Raw genomic sequence first — 21,362 nt, 5'->3', positions numbered from 1 at the left:
AGCATTTAAGGCAATTTTATTTTCCCCCATTCTCCACATTTCCTAATTCTTCTATCACAAACGGGTCCTAACAGAGAAAAATTTTAGTACAGGAGCACTCTATGGCTCAAGGATTCATCAACTCTAACCATACCTTGCATTTTACATGATATTTCAATCATCAGGCATATGAAAAATTTCTTTAGTGGGGCGCCTGGGTGGCTTGGTCGGTTAAGCAGCCGACTTCGGCTCCGGTCATGATCTCACGGTCCCGCGTCGGGCTCTGTGCTGACAGCTCAGAGCCTGGAGCCTGTTTCAGATTCTGTGTCTCCCTCTCTCTCTGCCCCTCCCCTGTTCATGCTCTGTCTCTTGGTCTCAAAAATAAATAAACGTTAAAAAAAAAAAAAAAATTAAAAAAAAAAGAAAAATTTCTTTAGAGAAATAGGAGTATGTGTGAAGCTAGATCATTCAACAGAATGATCATATTCTCCAGAATATGGAGAATATGTGTTGTCCAATTCAGTAGCCAATAATCACACGTGGCAAGTAAGCACATGAAATGTGGCTAGTCCAAACTGAAATGTGCTACAGGTGTAAAATACTGGATTTCAAAGACTTCACACAAAAATAGGAATGTAAAGAATCTTAAGTGTTTTTAAAATATCAAATACATGTTGAAATAGTAGTATTCTGGACAAATTAGTTTATAAAATATACTAAAATTAATCGTACTTTACTTTCACTTCATTATGACTATTAGAAAACTATACGTGGGATTTGCATTTGTGGCTCACAATCTTCTTCCACTGGGCAGAGCTGCTGTAGATCCATTACTCACATGCAGCCAGCAACAGGGGCACCATGTGGGATCTTGTTAAAAAGACAGAGCCTTGGAACCAACCCCAGCACTACTTAACTAGATTATGCATTTTAGCAAGATCCCAAGGTGATTACTATACACGTTGAAGTTTGAGAAGCACTGTTTCAGAAAACTAGAATATTCATTTCCCTTAAATTATACTGACAATCCCACTACTATCTACCCATTTACTGAAATGTTATAAGGTGTTATAAGGTGTCAGGCACTGTTCTAAGCAATAGGAATACAAGTTAACAAAACAAACTCACTCTCTGTTCTAGAGCGTATTCCACAGAAGATAAGCAAAAATAAACTAAAATACAGTTAGTTCTGCTATTAACACTTATTTTGAAAACACAAGTTTGTCCCAGCACTATTGATAAATCAGGAAATTATTTGAGCATAACAAATTTCCCACTTCTGAGTGGTTTCACCTATGAAAAACACCAACTGCACCCAGCTGAACCAAGCTACGCAGGAATTCACAAGCACACCCCAAACATCTGCCAGCTACCTCGGTTCATCCTGCCAGTAGGAGTCTTTCTTATCCATCCACAATTTGTGTTACAACTTTACAAGGGTTATTTCAGGTAACCCTCTTCCCATCAATTCACAATAACTCACAATCTGCAACCCTTTCAAAAGATGCCCACTTCCACAAGCTAACTCCAGGTCTTTGTCAAAGTACCATATGTACTGCACTATTAATGGACTCCTTAACCATTTAATGTTATGCTAGGATTTGTTAGGTTTCTATCTTTTTAATGTGGCCCTAACCACATTTTTCCCGTAGGTCCTGTGGTGCTATTTTGCATAGCGTGAAACCTTTCAGGAACACAGGTCATGTTATAGCAGAATGACTATAAATAAATAACATCAAGTCATGTTAAATACGAGCAAGGAACAAAGCAATGAAAAGGATAAACAGTGCTGGGGATGGCTGTTTCAGAGCGACCAGGAACAAACACTAGGGAAGGCCTCTGGGAGAGGGTGCCATTTAAGCACATTATTGAGTGAAAGTGCACCAGGAGGACATATAAAGATGAACGTCCCAGAGAGGAGGAGCATAACATGCAGTATCCTTGAGATAAGAACGAACTTCTTCCTGTAAGGCCAGAATGGAGAAGCACAAACAAGGGGGAAGAGTGGTAGGTGAAGAGGCTGAAGAAACTCAGACACCAGATTACACAGAGTATTTTCATATAGGCCTTGTAAGTAACAGAGAGTCACTGGAGGGTTCTGAGCACGAGTGATGTGAACTGACCAGTATTTTAGTGGACCACTCTGGACTGTGGGGGGAAATGATTGTGTGAAGCAAAAAGAACACCATTCAGCAGGCTCTTACACAGTCCCGGTAAGAGAAGATAGTAGCTAGGAGTATAATGGTTGCATTTTAAGTACTAAAAACTGGTTATAAGTGCAATCCAAGTGAAGTATTTAGGCTACTATTAATTATTGAAACTGGAAAGCAAGTTTTTAGCACTATATGAAACCTTAGTTTGATCTTCAAATTATATTTCTAAGAACAACCACTTAAACAGGAATAATCCTCATCAGCCTGTTTCACAAAGAGTTGTTAAAGAATGAGATGAGAAACAATGTAAAAGAGCTTTCAAAATTATGATTTATCACATAAATCATAAATGGAAAGGAAACTCTTCTTAGGATACATTTGCAAGACCTAAGTAACTGGTTTTGAAATGATTAACAAAGAGTTATCTCCAGTTCTTAGGACAGAATCCCAGAAGCGGAATAGTCCCACTTATAGAATGTGAGTCCCACTTACAGAAACCCTGTAAAGATGCCCCAGCTCATTGTTATCTTTACTCTTTCAAGCATAACATGATAAACTACATACACCACAACCATTCTGCACAACAGAAGACAAGAAGCAGATGCTTAACAGAGACAATCTAGAATAAGTTTCCTGTGAATTATGGACCAAAAATCCTAAATATGTTACACCAAAAACTTTAAATATATCTTACACAACTAAAAAACATTTTGTTCAATCAAGACAGCCTTTAAATATCAAAGCAAAAACTCTGGTCAACTTTCACATTAAAACTCTTTCTAAAACTAAAACACTGATTTGATAACTTGGTCTAGAACTACACACATATATTGTACCAATGTCAATGTCATGGTTTTGATAATGTACTAAATTAGGTATGATGTAACCACAGGGGATGCTGGGTGAAAGCATTAAGAGGATACAAGCAAACTGACTTTAAATTAATTAGTGCTATAGTAAACACCCACCAAATAAGCTTCCAATATGCTTAAATGTTTCATCTGAGAGTGTGAACAATTTACCAGAGTATAGAGGACCAATTTCTAGAGTCCACTATTCAATTTTATACAAGTAAATTTTCCCTCATTTGTAGAACTGTAAAACAGGGATGCTATCTGTTCTACCTCCCAAGAGCAACATGAGGATCAAATTAAACTTTATTTTTATAATACTTTCTAGCATTATAAATGCAAAGCATACTTCCTTTCTATTCAAAACAAAGTTATCTGAGTAACTATAAGGCCATGTTACACAAGTACCAGTCTATCATCCAACATGTAAAGCTTCAAACGTTACTAAAGTATATTTTAAAACCTATAAAAGTACCCATTATCCCCAAATAGTTTCTACTGAACAATTTCAAATGTTATAGTATCCTTCGTTTAAAAATTAGATGAAAATACATTTCTGAATATCTCCAAATATATAGCTAAATGACAAAACAAGATAAAAGCTTTCACTATGCAGCTAAAAACTTTAAAATCTTTAGAACAATAATTACTAAACCACTAAGGGTACTTTACTTTGTACTCAAAGATATTTGAATGCTAACTAAAAAGCTATGCAAATTCAATGAAGTCCAACAAATCAGAAAACCAACAAAGATTATTCTGCTATCAGTCAATTGAGCTGTCTCCCCAGAAAAGAGGTTTCTAAAAAGTATTCCAAATGTATCTTGTAAGTTTCTTAACAGTTAATTCTGAGAGGAATAGTGTGAAAAATGGAACTCCCACGAGGCTGAAGTTTTGTGGAACAGCTTTCCAGAATCCTTGTAAAGATACCTTTCCCTCCTAAACTCATCTGTACTATCATCATTCTTAAATTTAGTTACTTGGTAAAATAATCATTTGAAACTTGTTCTCCAGAAAAAATACTTTCATAACCAAACAGAAAGTGTTTTTAAAATTCCACGAAAATACAAATTCAACCTGAATCGTATGCTCATACTTCTAAGGTCTGGATGTCAGCTGCACTTTTAAAACATGTCTAAGCTATATAAAAAAAAAAAAAAAAAAAAAACCCAAAAACCTTAAGATTCTTGTTTTTGGTTATTTTTAAACAAAACATTTTAAACAAAAGACTGCTTTGCAAATAAATCACAGAATACATAAAAAATAGCTTGATTCACGAAGTTAAAATATTATCCTCTCACAGAACTTCCCTTTACTTACAATAAACCACATTCCCTTTAATAAATCCTAAAGGACAAAATTTAACTCTTAACTGCACATATTATGTTGCAGTCAGTCTTTTAGCTAAGGATTTCTAGGACAAACAATCCAATAGACAATCCTTCTCAATAATTGCTTTCGTACTTTCCATGGTAAATTACTTAAAGTCATTTTATACATCTGAACTGGCACTTTTTAAGGAAATCCAAGGTGCTATAGAAGACATCTAGTAATTACTGTAAAAAAATATGTTGCGATGTGGATAGATGCCAGTAAAATCCAATCTCGGAAAAAAACACACACATTTTGTAAGTTCCACATCCGTTTGTTTTGTAAGATGCAAGTTACAAAGCATAGCACATAGGCTTTTACGTTATTAGGTATTTACTAAACTCATTAGATTTTTTTTAAACACTAAAATGAAAACACATCTGATATTAAATCAATAAACAATGCAGTAACCCGTTCTTATATCAAGTTGTTTCTTAACACATGGGCAGAGAACCCAGCTCACTTCCATCTGACTTTGGGTAATGGCTTTGTGTTTAAATAGACAAATACCTATCTATGTACAGATATCTATACATAAATGTATATTTAAAAATTAAAATCTAAAAAGATACAAATGTTTGTAATAAGATGATACTTATATACTTTGAAAAACTCCATTTCAAACACGTATCAGCAATCAAGGCAAACACCTGGAGTCAATGTATAATGACAAAATAAGTATTAAAATGAGAAAATGACTTCGTATCTTTAAAAGAATGGACACCAAATCTGCACTCCAAACTTCAGAACACAGCTTCTATTAGTTAAAGTCTCCAGAGGAAGACAGATAAGCAGCTAAAAAGCGAATCAGAAAGTGGGGCCTAACTCGGCAAATGACTATCAGAAAAACAAGGAAGTTTCTTACAAATGGAAGAATCAGCAAACAGATGCAAATAAAGAAAACTAAAAGCCTAGAAAAGGTATCTGGAATTCATATAAGAAATAAAATTAAAATAAAAATGAAGAAAAAAGGAGTACAGAGAAAGTAAGCAGTTAAGCTAAAACCACCACTAGCTGACAAGAGTCAGTCTTCCAAACTTGGTTCCAGGACAGGATCACATTTTATCTTTACTTCCAGGAATACAACACAATTGTTGCCCCATGTTTGTTGAATAAGTAACAGAATGGTCTTGGGATTATTTCACCTATAAAGGAATTATCAGGTACAGTTAACTATAAATGTTTGAAAGCACTTACAGAACTTTCCTAGAGTACCTAAACTGACTTCTTCCTGGATTTAGAAATAGATGATACATTAAACCAGATCACAACCACTAAAAGAGAACCCAAGATACTTATCCATAAGGAGATGAAGTGCCACATCCTATTTTGTCACAATCACCAAAATTTGAAAAATAAAGCACAGTACAATGCAAACAGTACCTGCCTTCCAAAAGCTAATGTTTAAGATGAAATCCACTACATAAGAGTGATTGAGAATAGTATCTCAGACTGTACATAACACTAGGGAAAATTTATCCACAAAATTAAAAATATTAATAGTTTAAGTAATTTTGCCAAAGAACTTCTAACACTTAATAACCAAACCCACCTGCTACTGGTTACTTACAAACAAAAATAGTTTATCTGCATAAGTAGCACAGAACTACAGCTATGTTCATCAGAACTATATTCACCTCCCATCCAATAACCCATCTAAATTCTTCCATCTCAACACAATCTGACCATCTTCTGACATCGCTAATTTCCTCAACCCAGTAACTATGTACAGAGGAGACCCATGTTTCCGAGTTATCTGAGCACACTGAACAAAGCAGTTCTCTATCCCAAGAGGCAAAAAAGAAGACCAGAAGATGCAGGATATTTTTTAAAAGTAAGTATTGAGAAGGTAGTTGGCAGTCAGAGGCAGAAAGCCACATGGACTCGAGTTTCCTTAGTAGCTTCTAAAAGCACAATCACTGCTGAATATTTGTATATCAAACATGTTACCTATTAAGGAGAAATTTTATAGTGGGGAAAAAACCATGTTTTAATCACCTTAGTGAAATTGGTTTGTTGCTCAATACATGCTTTAGACATGAAATTGCATTTTTTGATAAATTCTGGGCAAATTAAATCTGAAGTTATTGAATTTACTTCATTTACTTTTTCTTAGCCTCCCACCACAACGAACTTAAGATGAGGTAAGGTAGTAACTTAAGGGTAACAGCACTATACAAAAGAAATGAGGCATACTTTTAAAAAGTTGAATATCTGTATGAACACAGCATAGAAATTACATTAATAAGACCCTGGAGAATACAGAAAGTAACATTTTAAATCCTTACAACAAAAACCCGTAAGAATTTTATAATCACAACTGGTTTTTTAAACCTGTAAACGATCTCAAAAACCCTACTGAACTTTTAAATTCATAATGTATCAGTAGGAAATACATTTGAACTCCTTACAAAAGTAAATGAAGCAGCAATAAAAATTTTAAACTGAGCCAAATAAACTGAAATCTTTACTTGAAAAGGTGAAAATTCCTTTCTTGGAAAAATGTTCTGCATTTCTCTCATCATTAATAAAGCATTTGATAGGTTATATTCATAAAGGCATTCTCTTCTTACATGCCATTGGTATCCATTTTAAAATGCTCGTCAGATCAGCACCTTACTTCTATAGTGACTTGTTTAGGGATTAATTGATGGAAATAAAATATTTTGATGACACAACCATATGGTCATGTCCACAGGCTGGAAAGATCACTGCTACCTATTGTTTTACAGAGAGCTATTGTTAAATATATGTGGAAGTTTCATTAAAAAAGCTACTCACCACCATCCCTCTCTCTAACTCTGTGAATATGCACATTTTTGGCCTTACTGTGACCTGTGCTGTCACTATATTTGTTTTCAGGACTATCAGATCTCCGCAACATTTTATTTGGTGGTGAAGGATCTGCGGCGTCTCGCATTTTTTCATGTCTGTGATCACCACTACTGGGGTGACTCTTCGATGAATACTTAAGTGCCTGTAAAACATCACCCCCCCAAAAAAAAGAGAGAAAGAATTGAAACTTTAAACTTAACAATAAACCAAATCAATTTTAGCATATGGTGTATTAACTTCAGTTTCGTGAACTTTTATCAATAAAATTAAAATTTCCATTTTCAATTCTGCCTCTAAGTTATTCAGACAAGACTTAAACGCCCCAGAGTTATAAGGCTCCTCATACAAATCATGTTCAAAAAAGGAAACAGAAAAACACTTCATTAAATATACTGTAAATACCAGAAACCAAACACCTTGGCACATTAATTCCACAGTGTTTTTCTGCAAATTACAAAGTTTAGCCCAAAGTAGAAACTCATGTACTAGTTCCATAGTCTGTGATCTTGTATACTAGTGTAATCTTGTGTTCTACAACTGATAGGCATAAATAAGCAGAAGCAGGTTTCTGAAAACCTACAAAAAAAGAAAGCATCAGGTTCTCCAGCTTTCTGATTCAAATAAAACATTTCAGGCCTAACTCACCTACTCTTGCAGGTGTGGAAAAATAATTTTAAGGCATAAAAACATTGGTCAATACTTCCTACTTCCTAACATAACTTAATGGAACTCCCTCAGAAAAATGGTTCAGTTTTATTCTAACACACACTTAAGACAACCATAATAGACCAGTCTTTCACAGTGTGTAATTACAATGTTTCAGAGGAGCAGATTCAAGAGAGTTTAATCTCTTGACTATCCAAAGGTAATGAACAACGATTTTACACTTCAAGGGACCTAAGGCTTTTAACTTGAGCTTTAACAACTCCGGCTAGCCAGTAACAGAACTATCAGCTTAGAAACCCTTTAAGCGATTAAATGTACTAAGTAGAATGTATTTACTTCTGGTGTCATCTGATAGTTACCGTTTATGAGATTCTTCCCCCTCAAAACAGGGCCCACTTCTATAATTTTTAAAAACTTGATATGCAGAAACCGCAGTAACAAAAAGGAACCTTACATACCTAGAGCCATCTATATTAGAATGAATTATCCAAGTATCCAAAGATCTCAACTCGTACAAAGAGAAAAGCACTATCTCTCGCTAGTAAGGCAATTCCTTACGCCAAAACCATTCAAACGGGGAGGAGATAGTTTAGGACATACTAAGAGCTGCAGATCAATTAATCATTTCTTCCTAGGCTCTCCTAATTTAAATATCATTACGTTATTTTTAGTGCCCAAATACAATAAATAAATACTGCTTAGAAGTCACCTATCACCTCATCCCATCGATTCCTTCACACTGAAATAATAGAGTCAGGTCCTTCCTGGCTAGGAATATTTTTCCAAAAAAAAAAAAAAAAAAAGAAAAAAAGAAAGAAAAAGAAAAAACAAACCCTGAACTTCCTCCAGTCACCTGTCAAAATAAGTCACTCAACGTTGTTGGAGAGCGCTAATGGCACCAAACACAAATTTTAAGGGGACCCGCGGTGCTAGTTTCAGATTTGTTGCACCGAAGGGCCTGTAGCGACTTCTGAAGCCTGCGCTCGAGTAGCAGTTCCTCCCTTCCCCCTCCGTCCCCCCACCCACCCCTCCACCCCGGCCTCGGCTGGTACCTGGTAAGGCTGCGAGTCCCCCCTCCGGTCGTGACAGCTGAAAAACAGGAAGAGAGACGGCGATATGAGACACCTCGGGCGGGGAGGAAGAAAACGGGTGCCCCCCCCCCCAGCGCCCCTCCCCGCGGGAGACCTACCAAACGTACCGGCAACGAACACACACACACACACGACTGAAAGGCGGTAACGAGGGCGAAACGCCGCGAACCCGGCCCTCCGCTGCCTCCACACTCACTCAGTCCTCGCCTGCTCGCGCGGCTGCTCCTCCTCCCCAGCCCGATCCGGATCAGGGTTAACAACAAAAATGGCGGCTCGGCCAGCACCAGATAAGGAGGAACAGCCCCCCCCCCCCTCCCCGCGCCGCCGCCGCCGCCGCCACCGCCCCCCGCCCGCGCTGCGGCCCGGCCCGAAACGAAAAGACAATTTACCCATCACTGAGTCTCTGCTGTTTCCTCGCATACATTACCATCAATGCCCGGCCTGTGAGTGTGTGTCGGGGGAGGGGGAGAGCGGCCGCGAGAGGCGGGCGGGCGGGCGCGCAGGCGGCGGGCGGGCGGCAGCACCGGCACCAGGGCCCGGCGCGCCCTCGGCGACTCTCAGCACCTCCCCGTTAGTGGCGCCGGCGTTCCCGGGCCATCTCCCTCCGCCGACACCACGCTCACGCTCAGCCCGGGCAGCGGCGCCAACTACACGGCGGCAGCGGCGAACCGGGGGGAGGGGGCAAGAAGACGCGTCCGGCTCAGCCCCGCGGAGAGCTACCGCCTCCTCCGCCTTCTCCTCCTCCTGCTCCGCCGCCTCCTCCCCTCCTCCCCCCGTCGCCGCCGCTGCCTGGTCCTTCTCCTCCGCCTCCTGCCGCCGCCGCCGCCGCCGCCGCTGGTGCCGCCGCTGCCGCTCCACCAACTACATCCGGGCAACTCGGACGCCGCGGCCTTCGGAAAACCTCGGCAGTTTCCGCCGCGCCCCTCCTCTCCCACCCTCTGCCTGCCTCCCCGCCCCGCGCGGCTCCGGAACGCCGCCTTCGGCAAACCTCGGCCCGCCCCGGCCTTCCTCTTCCTCTGAGGCCTGGCTCGCCTCCTCGCTACCCGGCAGGTCTTTCCGGTTGCCGCTTCTTTTCCTCACACGCAAATCTGGCCGCTGCCGTTCCAGTTTAGGGATAGTCCCGCTCGGGGACCCTCTCGAGGCTGTTCCCGGGGGCTCCGGGATGCGCGGGGAGGGAGCCGCCTTCGGGAGGAGGACGGTGGGGCGCGAGAGAAGCCATCGCGGACTAAATAAAGGAGTCTGCGGCTGCTGCGCGTGCGCCCAGAGGCGCGGGGGTGGGCGGGTGCCCTTGAGTGAGCTCTTCGGCCGCCGGCCCCCGCCCCTTCGGGCTCCGGCGGGGTGGTCGGACTCCCCCCCCCCCCACTCCCCGGTTAGGCGGCGGGCGGACGGTTACCAAGGAGCTTCCTCGGTTGGCAACGACAGCAGCCGCCCTCGGGGAGGTGGGGAGCGTGCCGCTGCTCCCTTTAGCCCGCTCCCGGGAGCCGGAACCCGGGCCTGGGCACCTGCCTCAGACCGGAAGCCGGGCGCGCGGCCGGCCTTCGGTGGGCAGGGGCTGCGCTGAGCTCGCCCGTCGACGCGCTGGAAGTAAGTGTCACCCCGGAGGCGTGCAGGAAAGCGAGCTTGCCGGGCGAGGAAAGACGCAGGCGTTACGGGGTGTCGTACAGAATGCGGGAAGACCCGGCGCCCCAGCGGCTGTAAGGCGAAGGTCCCCGGTTCGAGGAGGGAGCGCGGGCGCGCGCGCGCGGCTTGGGGCAGTGAATTAAAACCGAAACTGATCTGGAGCGGGATGGTTTCCAGGGGAAAAGGGTTGACCCGCCGCCTCATCCTTGAGTATTTTCCGTCCGCGGCAGTGTCCTCCCCACCCTCACCTGTATTTCCCATTTTTCTCTTCTAGTTCCTCTTTGTCCTTTAAGTCCTTTGGTGAAAGAAAACTCATTCGAACGTTCTGCATGTGAATAAAGGCATAGGGGGTGCTAAATGGAGCTGCTACGAATTGAATTTTATAAACCGCTACCGGCGCAATGCCAACTTTGGCGTATTGGGAGGGGAAAAGTCAGGTGTACCCCCCAAAATTAAGCGTGGGGTGGTTAGTGGTTGATATTCAGGTGGGTTTTTTTTCCCCTGCGCTGAATTTCTTATAAGGCAGCATTAACTTAACGAATAGATTGTAATAAACATAAAGGAAGTATATACTTATTTGCGTAAAAGAGAAAGGTAAAACGGGAAACCAGAAAAAAACAAGACCCCACCAAAAACCAGTATCCAAAAGTAGCTGACTTGGTTTCCAACAATTATCCTTATTGCTGGGCCTAATAAAGAGAAGGAATGAAGTGGGGAAGAGGCCCTGAAATCACAATTGATTGAAGAAAAAATGCTTACATACCCTCATTTGTCAAGTCCCCCTGCCCGATGTTAAGATTATTGCTTTTTGTGAGGACCAGTAAAAGCTTAATACCCCTTGTGAGCTATTGGTAACTAAAACAAAACTGCTAGTGACTGAAATGGGGAAAAAAAATTAAAAACCTAGAGTCTTACGTGCAATTTCTAACACGTTTGTAACAAATGCACTGAAGATACAGGTTAGCAGAGTACACACAAATATATAAATCCTTTGCAGAATCTTTTTGAAAACCGGCAGCAAAAATTATTACTAATTTCTTGATGGTAATCATGTGCTGAAACTTTGACATATACCGTTTGATCAAAAGCCGCGAACTGGAGGAAACTACAAGGCAATGTACAGTTTTCATTATTCATAGATTCCATATTTGCAAATTTGCCTACTCACTAAAAATTTGTAACCACCAAATCAGTGTGCATAGCATTCATGGGCATGCACACGGTGGCAAACAGTGTAACATTCCCAGCTGTGTTGAACAAGATAGCACTCCCTTATTAATTCAGCTCTCATATTGTAAATAAATGTACTTCTCATAATATATATACTTTTGTGGTTTTTGCACTTTCCATGCTTTTTATTGGTTTTGCTGTTTTAAATGCCCCTCCAAGCGTAGTGCTAAAGTGCTGTCTAGTACCCCTAGGCACAAAATGTGATGTGCCTTGTGGAGAAAACACAGGCCCTAGATAAACTTTCAGGCTTCTTATTTGTGCTCTTGACTGTGACGAGTTCAGTGTTAAGGAATCAATAATGAATATAAGATGTTTAAATAGAAACTGATGAAAATGTTGTGACCAGAGTGCTTCTGGAACCTAACCCTGTTTTCCCCTAGGAACAGATCAGTGTTCACGGTGACTTCATAGAACTACCTCACAAAATAAGAATCAGTTATTTACTAAAAGGTACATCTAAATGTTATACCCATGTTTTAAAAAATCCCTTGCCTATTTTTAGATTCCATTATCCATTGTTATAAACCCTTTGTGAATACCTTCAATCCTTTCCTTCTCTCTTCCATTTTATCTTTCTAATCCACAGTCCTGGTTAAGTCACTGTATGCTTGCTGCAGAGCAGTTGAACTTGGCTGGAGAAAAACACAGCCCTGCTAACTCCAGATTGAGCTCCTTGTGTTCTCCCCATACCCTTAGTCTAATTTCCTTAATACGTTTACGCCTGTTCTCTTAAACAGCTGTTTAACTTCTTAATCCTACTCCTCCTGAGTAGATCCTTATTATGCTTCTAATCTCTCCAGGGAAATAGAAAAAAAAAATCAGAAATCAATAACAGCTGTCTGCTACTCACCATTGCATCTACCAACCTTTCTATATCTGAATATGCTGCTATACTCCAGTAACTGTGGATCAACTGTCAAAATTACTAAGAGCAAACTTGGCCACCTTTGCCTTGAATTCTGTTTAACTCTTGGAATTGTCTACTTTACGATTTTTTCACTCTTAAGTGATTCATTCCTGTCAACTTGAAAACATGTTTTAATAGCTGCCATCATTTAAAAAAAAACTTGGGCCGCCTGAGTGGTTCACACTATTTCACTTTTAGAAAGGTCTTTCCTCTGAAGACTCTGTGTATGGCACCCCACCATTCTCTCTCTGTCATCCTTTTTTTTTTTTTTAACTATTTGCCATATAATACATATTTTGTTTATTGGTTGTCCCCCACTATAATGATATCTCTGTGACATCAGAAAAATATGTTGAATGAAAGGATATTTACCTACAAAATTGCTAAAAGAAATAGAAGGGGCGCCTGGGTGGCTCAGTTGGTTGAACATCTGACTCTTGTTATCGGCTCTGGTCATGATCTCATGGTCATGAAATCAAGCCCTACATTGGTCTCCGTGCTGACAGCATAGAGCCCGCTTGGGATTCTCCCTTTCTCTCTGCTCCTCCCCTGCTTGGGCTCACTGTTTCTCAAAATAAATAAACACTAAAAAAGGAAACTAGCAAAGTATTGTCGTCTTAAGAAGAAAAGACATGTGGCTATAAGATCCAGTCTGGCTGTCACAAATAAAATAGAGAAAAGCTGGCTTATTCCTAATGCGGATAAAATATTGTATTAGATAACATTTGAAAATTTACATGTATAACAAATCTTAGACTATTTACATTCCTCTCTATTGAGAGATTGCAAGTTTGTATGTGCACAAAAGATCCATATTTCAACCAACAGATTAACGTATCAGCCAATAGAGAGGAAGAACTATTGGCCCATTAGGCTGTAGGTGACCATGATTTTAATGTGATCCTATTCATGGAGAAGAGTCAAAAAGTGAAGTCCTCAAGCCTCTAGTTGTAAAAGTGACTTAAAAAGGTTTTGCTAGAATTTATTTTTTTAGTTTTGTTTTTTGAAGGGGCGGGAGTTGTATTTGAGAGAGACAGGGAGAGAGCCGGGAAGGGGCAGAGGGAGAGGAAGAGAAAATCTTAAGCAGGCTCTACACCCAGCACAGAGCCTGACACAGGGTTCAGTCTCACAACTTGTGAGACCATGACCTGAGCCAAAATCAACAGTCAGATGCTCAACCAACTTAGCCACCCAGGTGCCCCGGTTTTGCTAGAATTACTAAAGGATCACAAAATAAGAATGTATTCCCTGAAATTTTTACCTATTTTCTCTGTCATTGCCTTCCTCCCATACAGCATAGTATAGTGGTTAAAAGCATGGCTTTTGGAATCAGAATGACATAATGTAAAGCTCTGGCTACATTATTCACTGACTAGCAAGCAGTGTGACGTCAGGTAAATTACTAAAATTTCAGTGATTATGCTTCCTTGTCTCTAAAATTGGCTTGATAGGGTATAAGGCTGTTTGTCAGAAGTAAATGAAATTACATAAATACTTTAGCAGCACCTGGCATATACATGCCCTATTGCTGGTGGTTATTATTCATTCATTAAAAAAACCAAAAACATTATTGACCTGTGTATCATGTCTTGGGAACACAGTATTAAGCAAATTAACTTAGTTTCTGCTCTTACAGAGTTTATATATATATATATATATATATATATATATTTTTTAATTTTTTTTAAGGTTTTAGTCATTTTTCAGAGACAGAGCATGAGCAGGGGAGGGGCAGAGAGAGAGGGAGACACAGAATCTGAAACAGGCTCCAGGCTCTGAGCTGTCTGCATAGAGCCCAATGTGGGGCCCGAACTCACAGACTGCAAGATCATGACCTGAACTGAAGTCAGATGCTTAATCAACTGAGCCACCCAGGTGCCCCCAAGAGAGTTTGTATTTTAACTGCAATATGTAACTAAAAAGAAACCGTTTGAGTTCTCAGAGTTGTGATGTAAGGCTTTCATTCAAATATGTGGAAAACTAGGAAAGCTGCAACCAAAATCAGTACTTAGAAAAGGGGAGTAAAAATCTCCAGGACAGCACCATATTAGTAAATGGTGTATCTTTTTAAGCAGAGATAATAGTGTAAATAGTTAACAGGTCCAGAGGTCCTTATTTACTCATGTGAGGTCTGAATTTACAAACTAGCCACTTTTCAAAGTCCTTCCAAGTGATAGATGGTAAAATACAGCCAAGACTGAGAACTGTACCCTAAACACTTTGACTCTGTCTGGCAGAACTGCGGCCTGAATTAGACCAAACATCTGAGCAATTGCACACTGCCAAAGGCTATTGGAAAATACAGCAGTCTGATTCCACTAAAATTTCATAATCACTAAAATCAAATGAACCCTAAGTACATCTAGACAATCTTCTATTTATATATCTCTTCAACTTTTAACCAGGTTTTCAAACTTCCACTCTCCTCAAATCTACCCTCCTCACTTTACTACCTCCCCGACACTCTCAGAAGATCACATCATCACTTTCCTCCCAAACTGAAGCCATCAAATAGAAATTTTATCTTTCCAAATTTGCAAATCTCCCTACACGCATCCTCCCTACTTAACAACTTACTGAGTACCCACTATGTGCTGGGGATACATGAATGAGCCATACAAAGAAAAATCTTTACTTCCCCCTCACCAGCTTACCTTTTAGTGGGGGAAGATGGGAATAAAACAAATACGTGGTATGGCAATTTAGAAAGTAGTAAATACTATGGAGAAGAGTGGAGGGTTATAAGAAGGACTTGATTAAGAAGTAATCAGTAGTCATTGAGCAGATGACATTTGAGCAAAGACTCGAAGGTGGTGAGAGAGCAAGCTGTTTGGCGGTTTGGAGAGGAGTATTCCTGGCAGGAGGAACAGCAAAAGCAAACGTCTAGAGGCAGGAGTTTGGTGTGTAAGAACAATAAGGAAGTGGGGGGGGGGGGGAGTGGTTACTTCTTTCTACTTCTGACAGCTCCTCTCATTCCTTTTTGCAGAAGGGAAAAGTTTTAGGAAATGCAGTCAAATAGGTTAAAGGAGGGGTATTAAGGGGCAGATCATGAAGGATCTAACAGGCCATTGTGAGAAGGTTGGCTTTTATTCTGAGTGAGATGGGAAGCCATTGGAGAGTTAAAAGCAGAAAAGTAATGCTAGCTACTGCGTTAAGAATAGTCTATGTGGCAAGGAAGAAGCCAGAGAAATTAGCTCGGATGCTACTGCATCGTCCTAAGGTCCCTGTTTCAAAACAGGAATTAAGCTTCTCTAAGGTTATTTCCTTCCCCCATGCTTTCCTTCCACCTCTTAAGTTACTTTACACTAACAATTACCCCTTTCTTTGTGTGTTTAAACTCTCCCTTTTATTTGGATTGTATCCATTTTTTTAAAAACATGCCTGAATCCTATGTCAAAAAACCCTATCCCCTCCTTGATCCCAGTTGCTACACTGTCCCATTCCTCAGTTCAGCTAAACTTCCAGTAAGCCTTGTCTCCGGCACCTCACTGGTGTCATTCCAGGTTACTGTCATCTGCCCCCATAATATCACCAAAATACAGTTTTCTAATGCAGTGGTTCTTGAAGAGATAGTGCTAATTATTCTCTAGGGGGCATTTGGAGCTATGCGGCAGTACTTGGTTTTGATTTGTATATTCTTGGTTATCACTTAAGGCTGAAGAATGGCACTGCTGTTTAGTTATCAGGGATCAAGTATACCTAACATACTGCAATGTGTAGGACAGTCCCTCACCTTTAAGCATTATCCTCCTTGGAGTGCCTGGGTGGCTCAGTCAGTTAAGTATCTGACTTTGGCTCAGGTCATGATTTCACAGTCTGTGGGTTCAAGCCCCACCTCGGGCTCTGTGCTGATAGCTCTCTGTCCCTCTGCCTCTCCCCAGCTTGTGCTCTCAATAATAAATAAATAAACTTTAAAAAAATTATTAAAAGAAAAAAAGAAGGGCACCTGGGTGGCTCAGTCAGTTGGGCATCTGACGTCGGCTCAGCTCATGATCTCACGGTTTGTGGATTCAAACCCCACATTGGGCTCTGTGCTGACAGCTTGGGGCCTGGAGCCTGCTTTGGATTCGGTGTCTCATTCTCTGTCTGCCCCTCCCCCATTTGTGCTCTGTGTCTCAAAAATAAATTAATGTAAAAAAAAAATTTTTTTTAAAGAAAGAAAAAAAGAATTACCCTTCTCAAAATACCAGTATCATGTTGAAAAATAGTCTTGGGTGCCTGGCTGGCTCAGTTGGTAGAGTATGCAACTCTTGATCTTGGAGTCGTAAGTTCAAGCACCACATTGGGCATAGAGATGGAAGGAAGGAAGCAAGGAAGGAAGGAAGGAAGAAAACTTCTTGAAAAACAGTCTTAAGGTCACAAATGACTTCTATGTACCTGTTTTCACTGAACATATTCCAATCTTTTTCCTACTTGGTCTTAGAATATTTGGCAGGAATAGCTACTGTTTGCATTACATTCTCTCTTAGCTTCTATAATGCATCACATTCTTTGTTTTCTTTCTTCTTCTCTGACAGCCCCTCTCATTCCTTTTTGCAGATTCATCCTCTTCTACTCCACTACCAAATGTTGAAGTTCTCCGTGAATCAGTCTCTTGTGGGTTATGTCAACAAAAATGTCCATTGTGGAACTCCAGGGACCTGTCCCTCCACATAAACAGCAAATAATTTGGCAATAATTGTCAAAAGCAAGTTTATGTGAACTGGAAATTAGTAAAAGGTTACAGTAACCAGGCAAACATTTAATCAAGAACAAGGTGGTAGAATCCCATTAGGAGAGCTTTGTGTTATTTAAACTAACCCTAGCCCCATTTCTTCATCCCCAGTTCAGTGGCAGTTTTGAAGACAACAGCCTCATTTCTGGTGTAGGTTCCTGGTGCCAGAGGTAGCAAAATGGACCTTGTTATTGGAGAATTGTAGTAGTTTATTTTGACCTGTCTGGTGGCTCCCTGAAGGACTGGGGCAAGGGCTTGCCCTTATTTTGCCTGATGTGGAACTTCCTGAGTCAAAGGTGACTACTGAGGGGATGTTTGTCAAGAACATTTAAAGGCAAATTTATTAGCTGCTGCTAGTTGGGGAAAGGAGGAACAGTTGGGGCAAACAATAGACACAACAGAAGGCCTGGGAGGAAAGGCTGAAGAGTGAAATACTTTGGAGAATAAAATCTTTGAAAAGCTCCTACATATTCCTTGGAATCTAAAAGACTACCTGGGGCAAATGGTCAGAAAAAACCCTGCAAATTTCCTAAAGTCTCACCTCTGGCTAATGTTCAAGATCTGCTCAGATTTGCTTAATGAAATCTAAGATAGATTTATAAATTGCCCATTTGGGTGATAAAGACATGCTCCAACACACGCAAAGAGCCCTCTGATAAAGCCTGGAAATTGTTTTCTTCATTTTTTGACTCTAGGCACTTAAGGAAATCTCTGTTGAATCACTAGCTGACCACTAAACCAACAGAACAGAAATTTGAGTGGTAACAAATAAGGAATACAGACTTCATAAAGTTAGTTCAGAAAAGTCATTAAACAAACAAAAGCAACCACAGTAAACAGCGAAAACATTCCAGGGAGGAAGAAGAATCTGATTTCCAGACTTGCCACATTGTAATAATCAAAGTGTATATGCTGGTCTATTAGCATATAGCTCTTCATTTAGTATATAGCTAATCCAAGACTAAGGTCTCAAAGGATGCCCTGAACACTTCAGTTGGTCAGTGTATACCTGCTCAGTGACCAATATACAGGGAAAAAAAAAAAAGAAGAAGCTAATAGAAACTGTCCCCAAGGAAGCACAGACACTGGACTTACTAGACAAAGACCTTCCACCAACTCTTTTAAATATGCTGGAATAGCTAAAGGAAACCATGAACAAAGAACTAAACGAAATGAGGACAGCAATGTGTCACCAAATAGAGAATATTGATAAAGAGGTTGAAGTCTCACCAAATAGATAATATTGATAAAGAGGTTGAAATTACAGAAAGAAACTAAATAGAACTTCTGGAGTTGAAAAATATAATAACAAACTAAAAGTTCACTAGAGGAATTCAACAATATGTGTGAGCTGTCAGTTAAGGAACTCAGCAGACTTCAAGATAGGTCAGCTAAGACTACCTAACGTGAGGAGCAGAAAAGAAAAAGAATGAAGAAAAATGAATATAGGAGACCTGTGGCACAATATCAGGCATACCAATATATGCATAATGGGCATCCCAGAAGGAGAGTAGAGAGAGAAAGGGAAGAAATAATGGCCAAAAACTTCACAGATTTGAAGAAAGACATGAACTTAAATATCCAAGAAGCTCAATGAATTCCAAGTAGGATAAACTCAGAGACTCACACCAAGACACATTGTAATCAAACTGTCACAAGCCAGTGACAAAGAGAGAATCCTGAAAGCAACAAGAGAGAAGCAAGTCCTCACATACAAGGGATCCTCAATAAAATTAACAGTTGATTTCTCAACAGAAACTATGGAAACCAGGGGGCAGTGGAATGACATCCAACGTGCTGAAAGAAAAAAAACAACTGTCAGTCAAGAATTCTATATCCAGCAAAACTATCCTTCAAAAATGAAGGGGAAGTTAAGACAGTCTCGGAAAAGCAAACACTGAGAGAATTTGTCGTTAGTAGACCTTCCCTACAAGAAATATTAAAGGGAGTTTTTCAACCTGAAATGAAAGGACACTAGGCAATAACTTGAATCCACATGAGTAAGCACTGTTAAAGGTGACTATATAGGTAATGTAAAAGTCAGAGTTAATGTATTTTTGGTTTGTAGCTTTTTTTCTGTATGACTTAAAATACAACAACAACAACAAAAACCAGTAATTATAAATCTATATGATTGGGCACATGGTGTATAAAGATGTAATTGGCAATAACATAGGATGAACCCTAAGAGCAAAGAGTTTTTTATACCCTTGAAGCTAAGTTGATTTTTATTTGAACAATATTGTTATTAGTTGCTAATTATAGTCCCCAGGGCAACTATTAAGACTAAAAATTATGTAGTAAAATAAATGACGAGAGAAGTAAAAGATACACTAGAAAATAGCTAGCACAAAAGAAGTCAGTAGTGGAGGCACTGAGCAACATAAAAGATATACAACATATGAGAAAGCAAATGGCAAAGTAAGTCTTTATCACTAATCACATTGAATATAAATGCATTAAACTCCAATTAACAGGCAGAATGGATTTTTTTTTTTTTTAGAATGGATGTTTTTAATGTTCTAATTATATCCTCTCTACAAGGGACTCACTCTAGAACCAAAGAACCAATGAGTTGAAAGGAGGGAAGGAGATATTCCAAGATACCTCAGATGCATGCAGAACAGTCTCCGGTATAGAATATAGGTTGGTCCATAAAATAAGTCTCAATAAATTTAAAAAGATTGAAATCATATCATTTATCTTCTTTTACCACAATGGTATGAAACTACAACAGAAATTTTAAAATAAGAGGAATGAAAAAGAAAACAGTGCACACTAAAACATGGATGCGGCAAAAGCAGAGCTAAGAAGGAAATTTATAGTTGTAAATGCCTAAATTTATAAAGAAGATCTAGAACCCATAACCTAACCTTCCACCTTAAGGAATTAGAAAAAGGAAAATAAATGAAATCCAAAGCAAGCAGAAGGAAAGAAATAATAAATATTAGAACAGACATAAATGAAATAAACAACAGAAAACAGAAGAATCAATCAAACCAAAAGTTGGTTCTTTAAAAAGATCAATAAAATTAACAAACTTTTAAATGGAATAAACCAGAAAAAAAGAAGATTCAAATTACTGCAATCAGAAATAACGTGGGACATTACTACTATTACTACTCCTACTACTACCAACCTTGAAATAAATGGAATTGTTTAACAATTATATGCCAACAAATTAGATAATCTAAATGGAACAAATTCCTAAAAACAAACTACCAGAACTGACTCAAGTAGAAATAGAATGGACCTATAATACCACAAGTAACAAGACTGCATCAGTAATCAAAAAGACTTTTAACAAGAAAAGCCGAGAACCATATGGCTTCCTTGGTGGCTTCTATCAAACATTTAAAAAAACAACACCTTCTCAAAGTCTTCTTTGAAGACTCAAAGTCTTAGCAAAAAAAAAAAAAAAAAAAAAGTAGATGAAGAGGAGACACTAACTCATTCTATGAGGTCAGCATTACCCTGATACTGAACCCAGACAAAGACACCATGAGAAAATAAAACTACAGACCAATGTCTCTAATGAATATAGATACAAAGATCTCAACAAGAGTGAATTTAGCAGCATAGTAAAAGGATTCTATTCCATGACTAACTGGAATCCACAAAAAATATTTTTTAATTTAAAAAAAGAATTTTTTTAATGTTTAATTTTGAGAGAGAGAGAGAGAAAGACAGAGCGTAAGTGGGGGGAGGGGCAGAGAGAGAGGGAGACACAGAATCCACAGCAGGCTCCAGACTCTGAGCTGTCAGCGCAGAGCCCTATGCGGGGCTAGAACCCACGAACCACAAGATCATGACCTGAGCCGAAGTTGGACGCTTAACCAACTGAGCCACCCAGGCGCCCCTCCACAAAATATATTATTAGAGCTAATAAGCAAATTTGGCAAAATCACAAGATCAACCTACAAAAATCAGTTGCCTTTCTACATT

At 39.8% G+C, this 21,362-nt stretch overlaps 1 protein-coding gene across 8 annotated transcripts in view; it reads right to left on the bottom strand.

The window, feature by feature from the left end:
* Positions 1-10,845, bottom strand: part of WAC (WW domain containing adaptor with coiled-coil) — an 87,284-nt gene extending 76,439 nt beyond the window's left edge. For 2 of the 8 annotated variants that reach the window (XM_049626941.1, XM_049626946.1), the window contains exons 1-3: positions 9,336-9,842; positions 8,908-8,944; positions 7,136-7,331 (exon numbers count right to left, since the gene is read on the bottom strand). In XM_049626941.1, the coding sequence (XP_049482898.1) occupies positions 7,136-7,331; positions 8,908-8,944; positions 9,336-9,376 (274 nt within the window). In that variant the 5' untranslated portion in view covers positions 9,377-9,842. Of the gene's footprint in view, positions 1-7,135; positions 7,351-8,907; positions 8,945-9,142; positions 9,205-9,335; positions 9,845-9,934; positions 10,263-10,339 lie in introns of those variants that run through there. The other 6 variants (XM_049626939.1, XM_049626945.1, XM_049626944.1 and 3 more) reach the window with 6 other exon arrangements.
* Positions 10,846-21,362: the final 10,517 nt, after the last annotated feature.

The sequence above is a fragment of the Panthera uncia genome, chromosome B4 (genome assembly GCF_023721935.1).
Source record: "Panthera uncia isolate 11264 chromosome B4, Puncia_PCG_1.0, whole genome shotgun sequence".
NCBI lineage: Eukaryota > Metazoa > Chordata > Mammalia > Carnivora > Felidae > Panthera > Panthera uncia.
The sequence above is the reverse complement of the archived record's forward strand: the minus strand, read 5'-3'. Positions and strand labels throughout refer to the sequence as shown.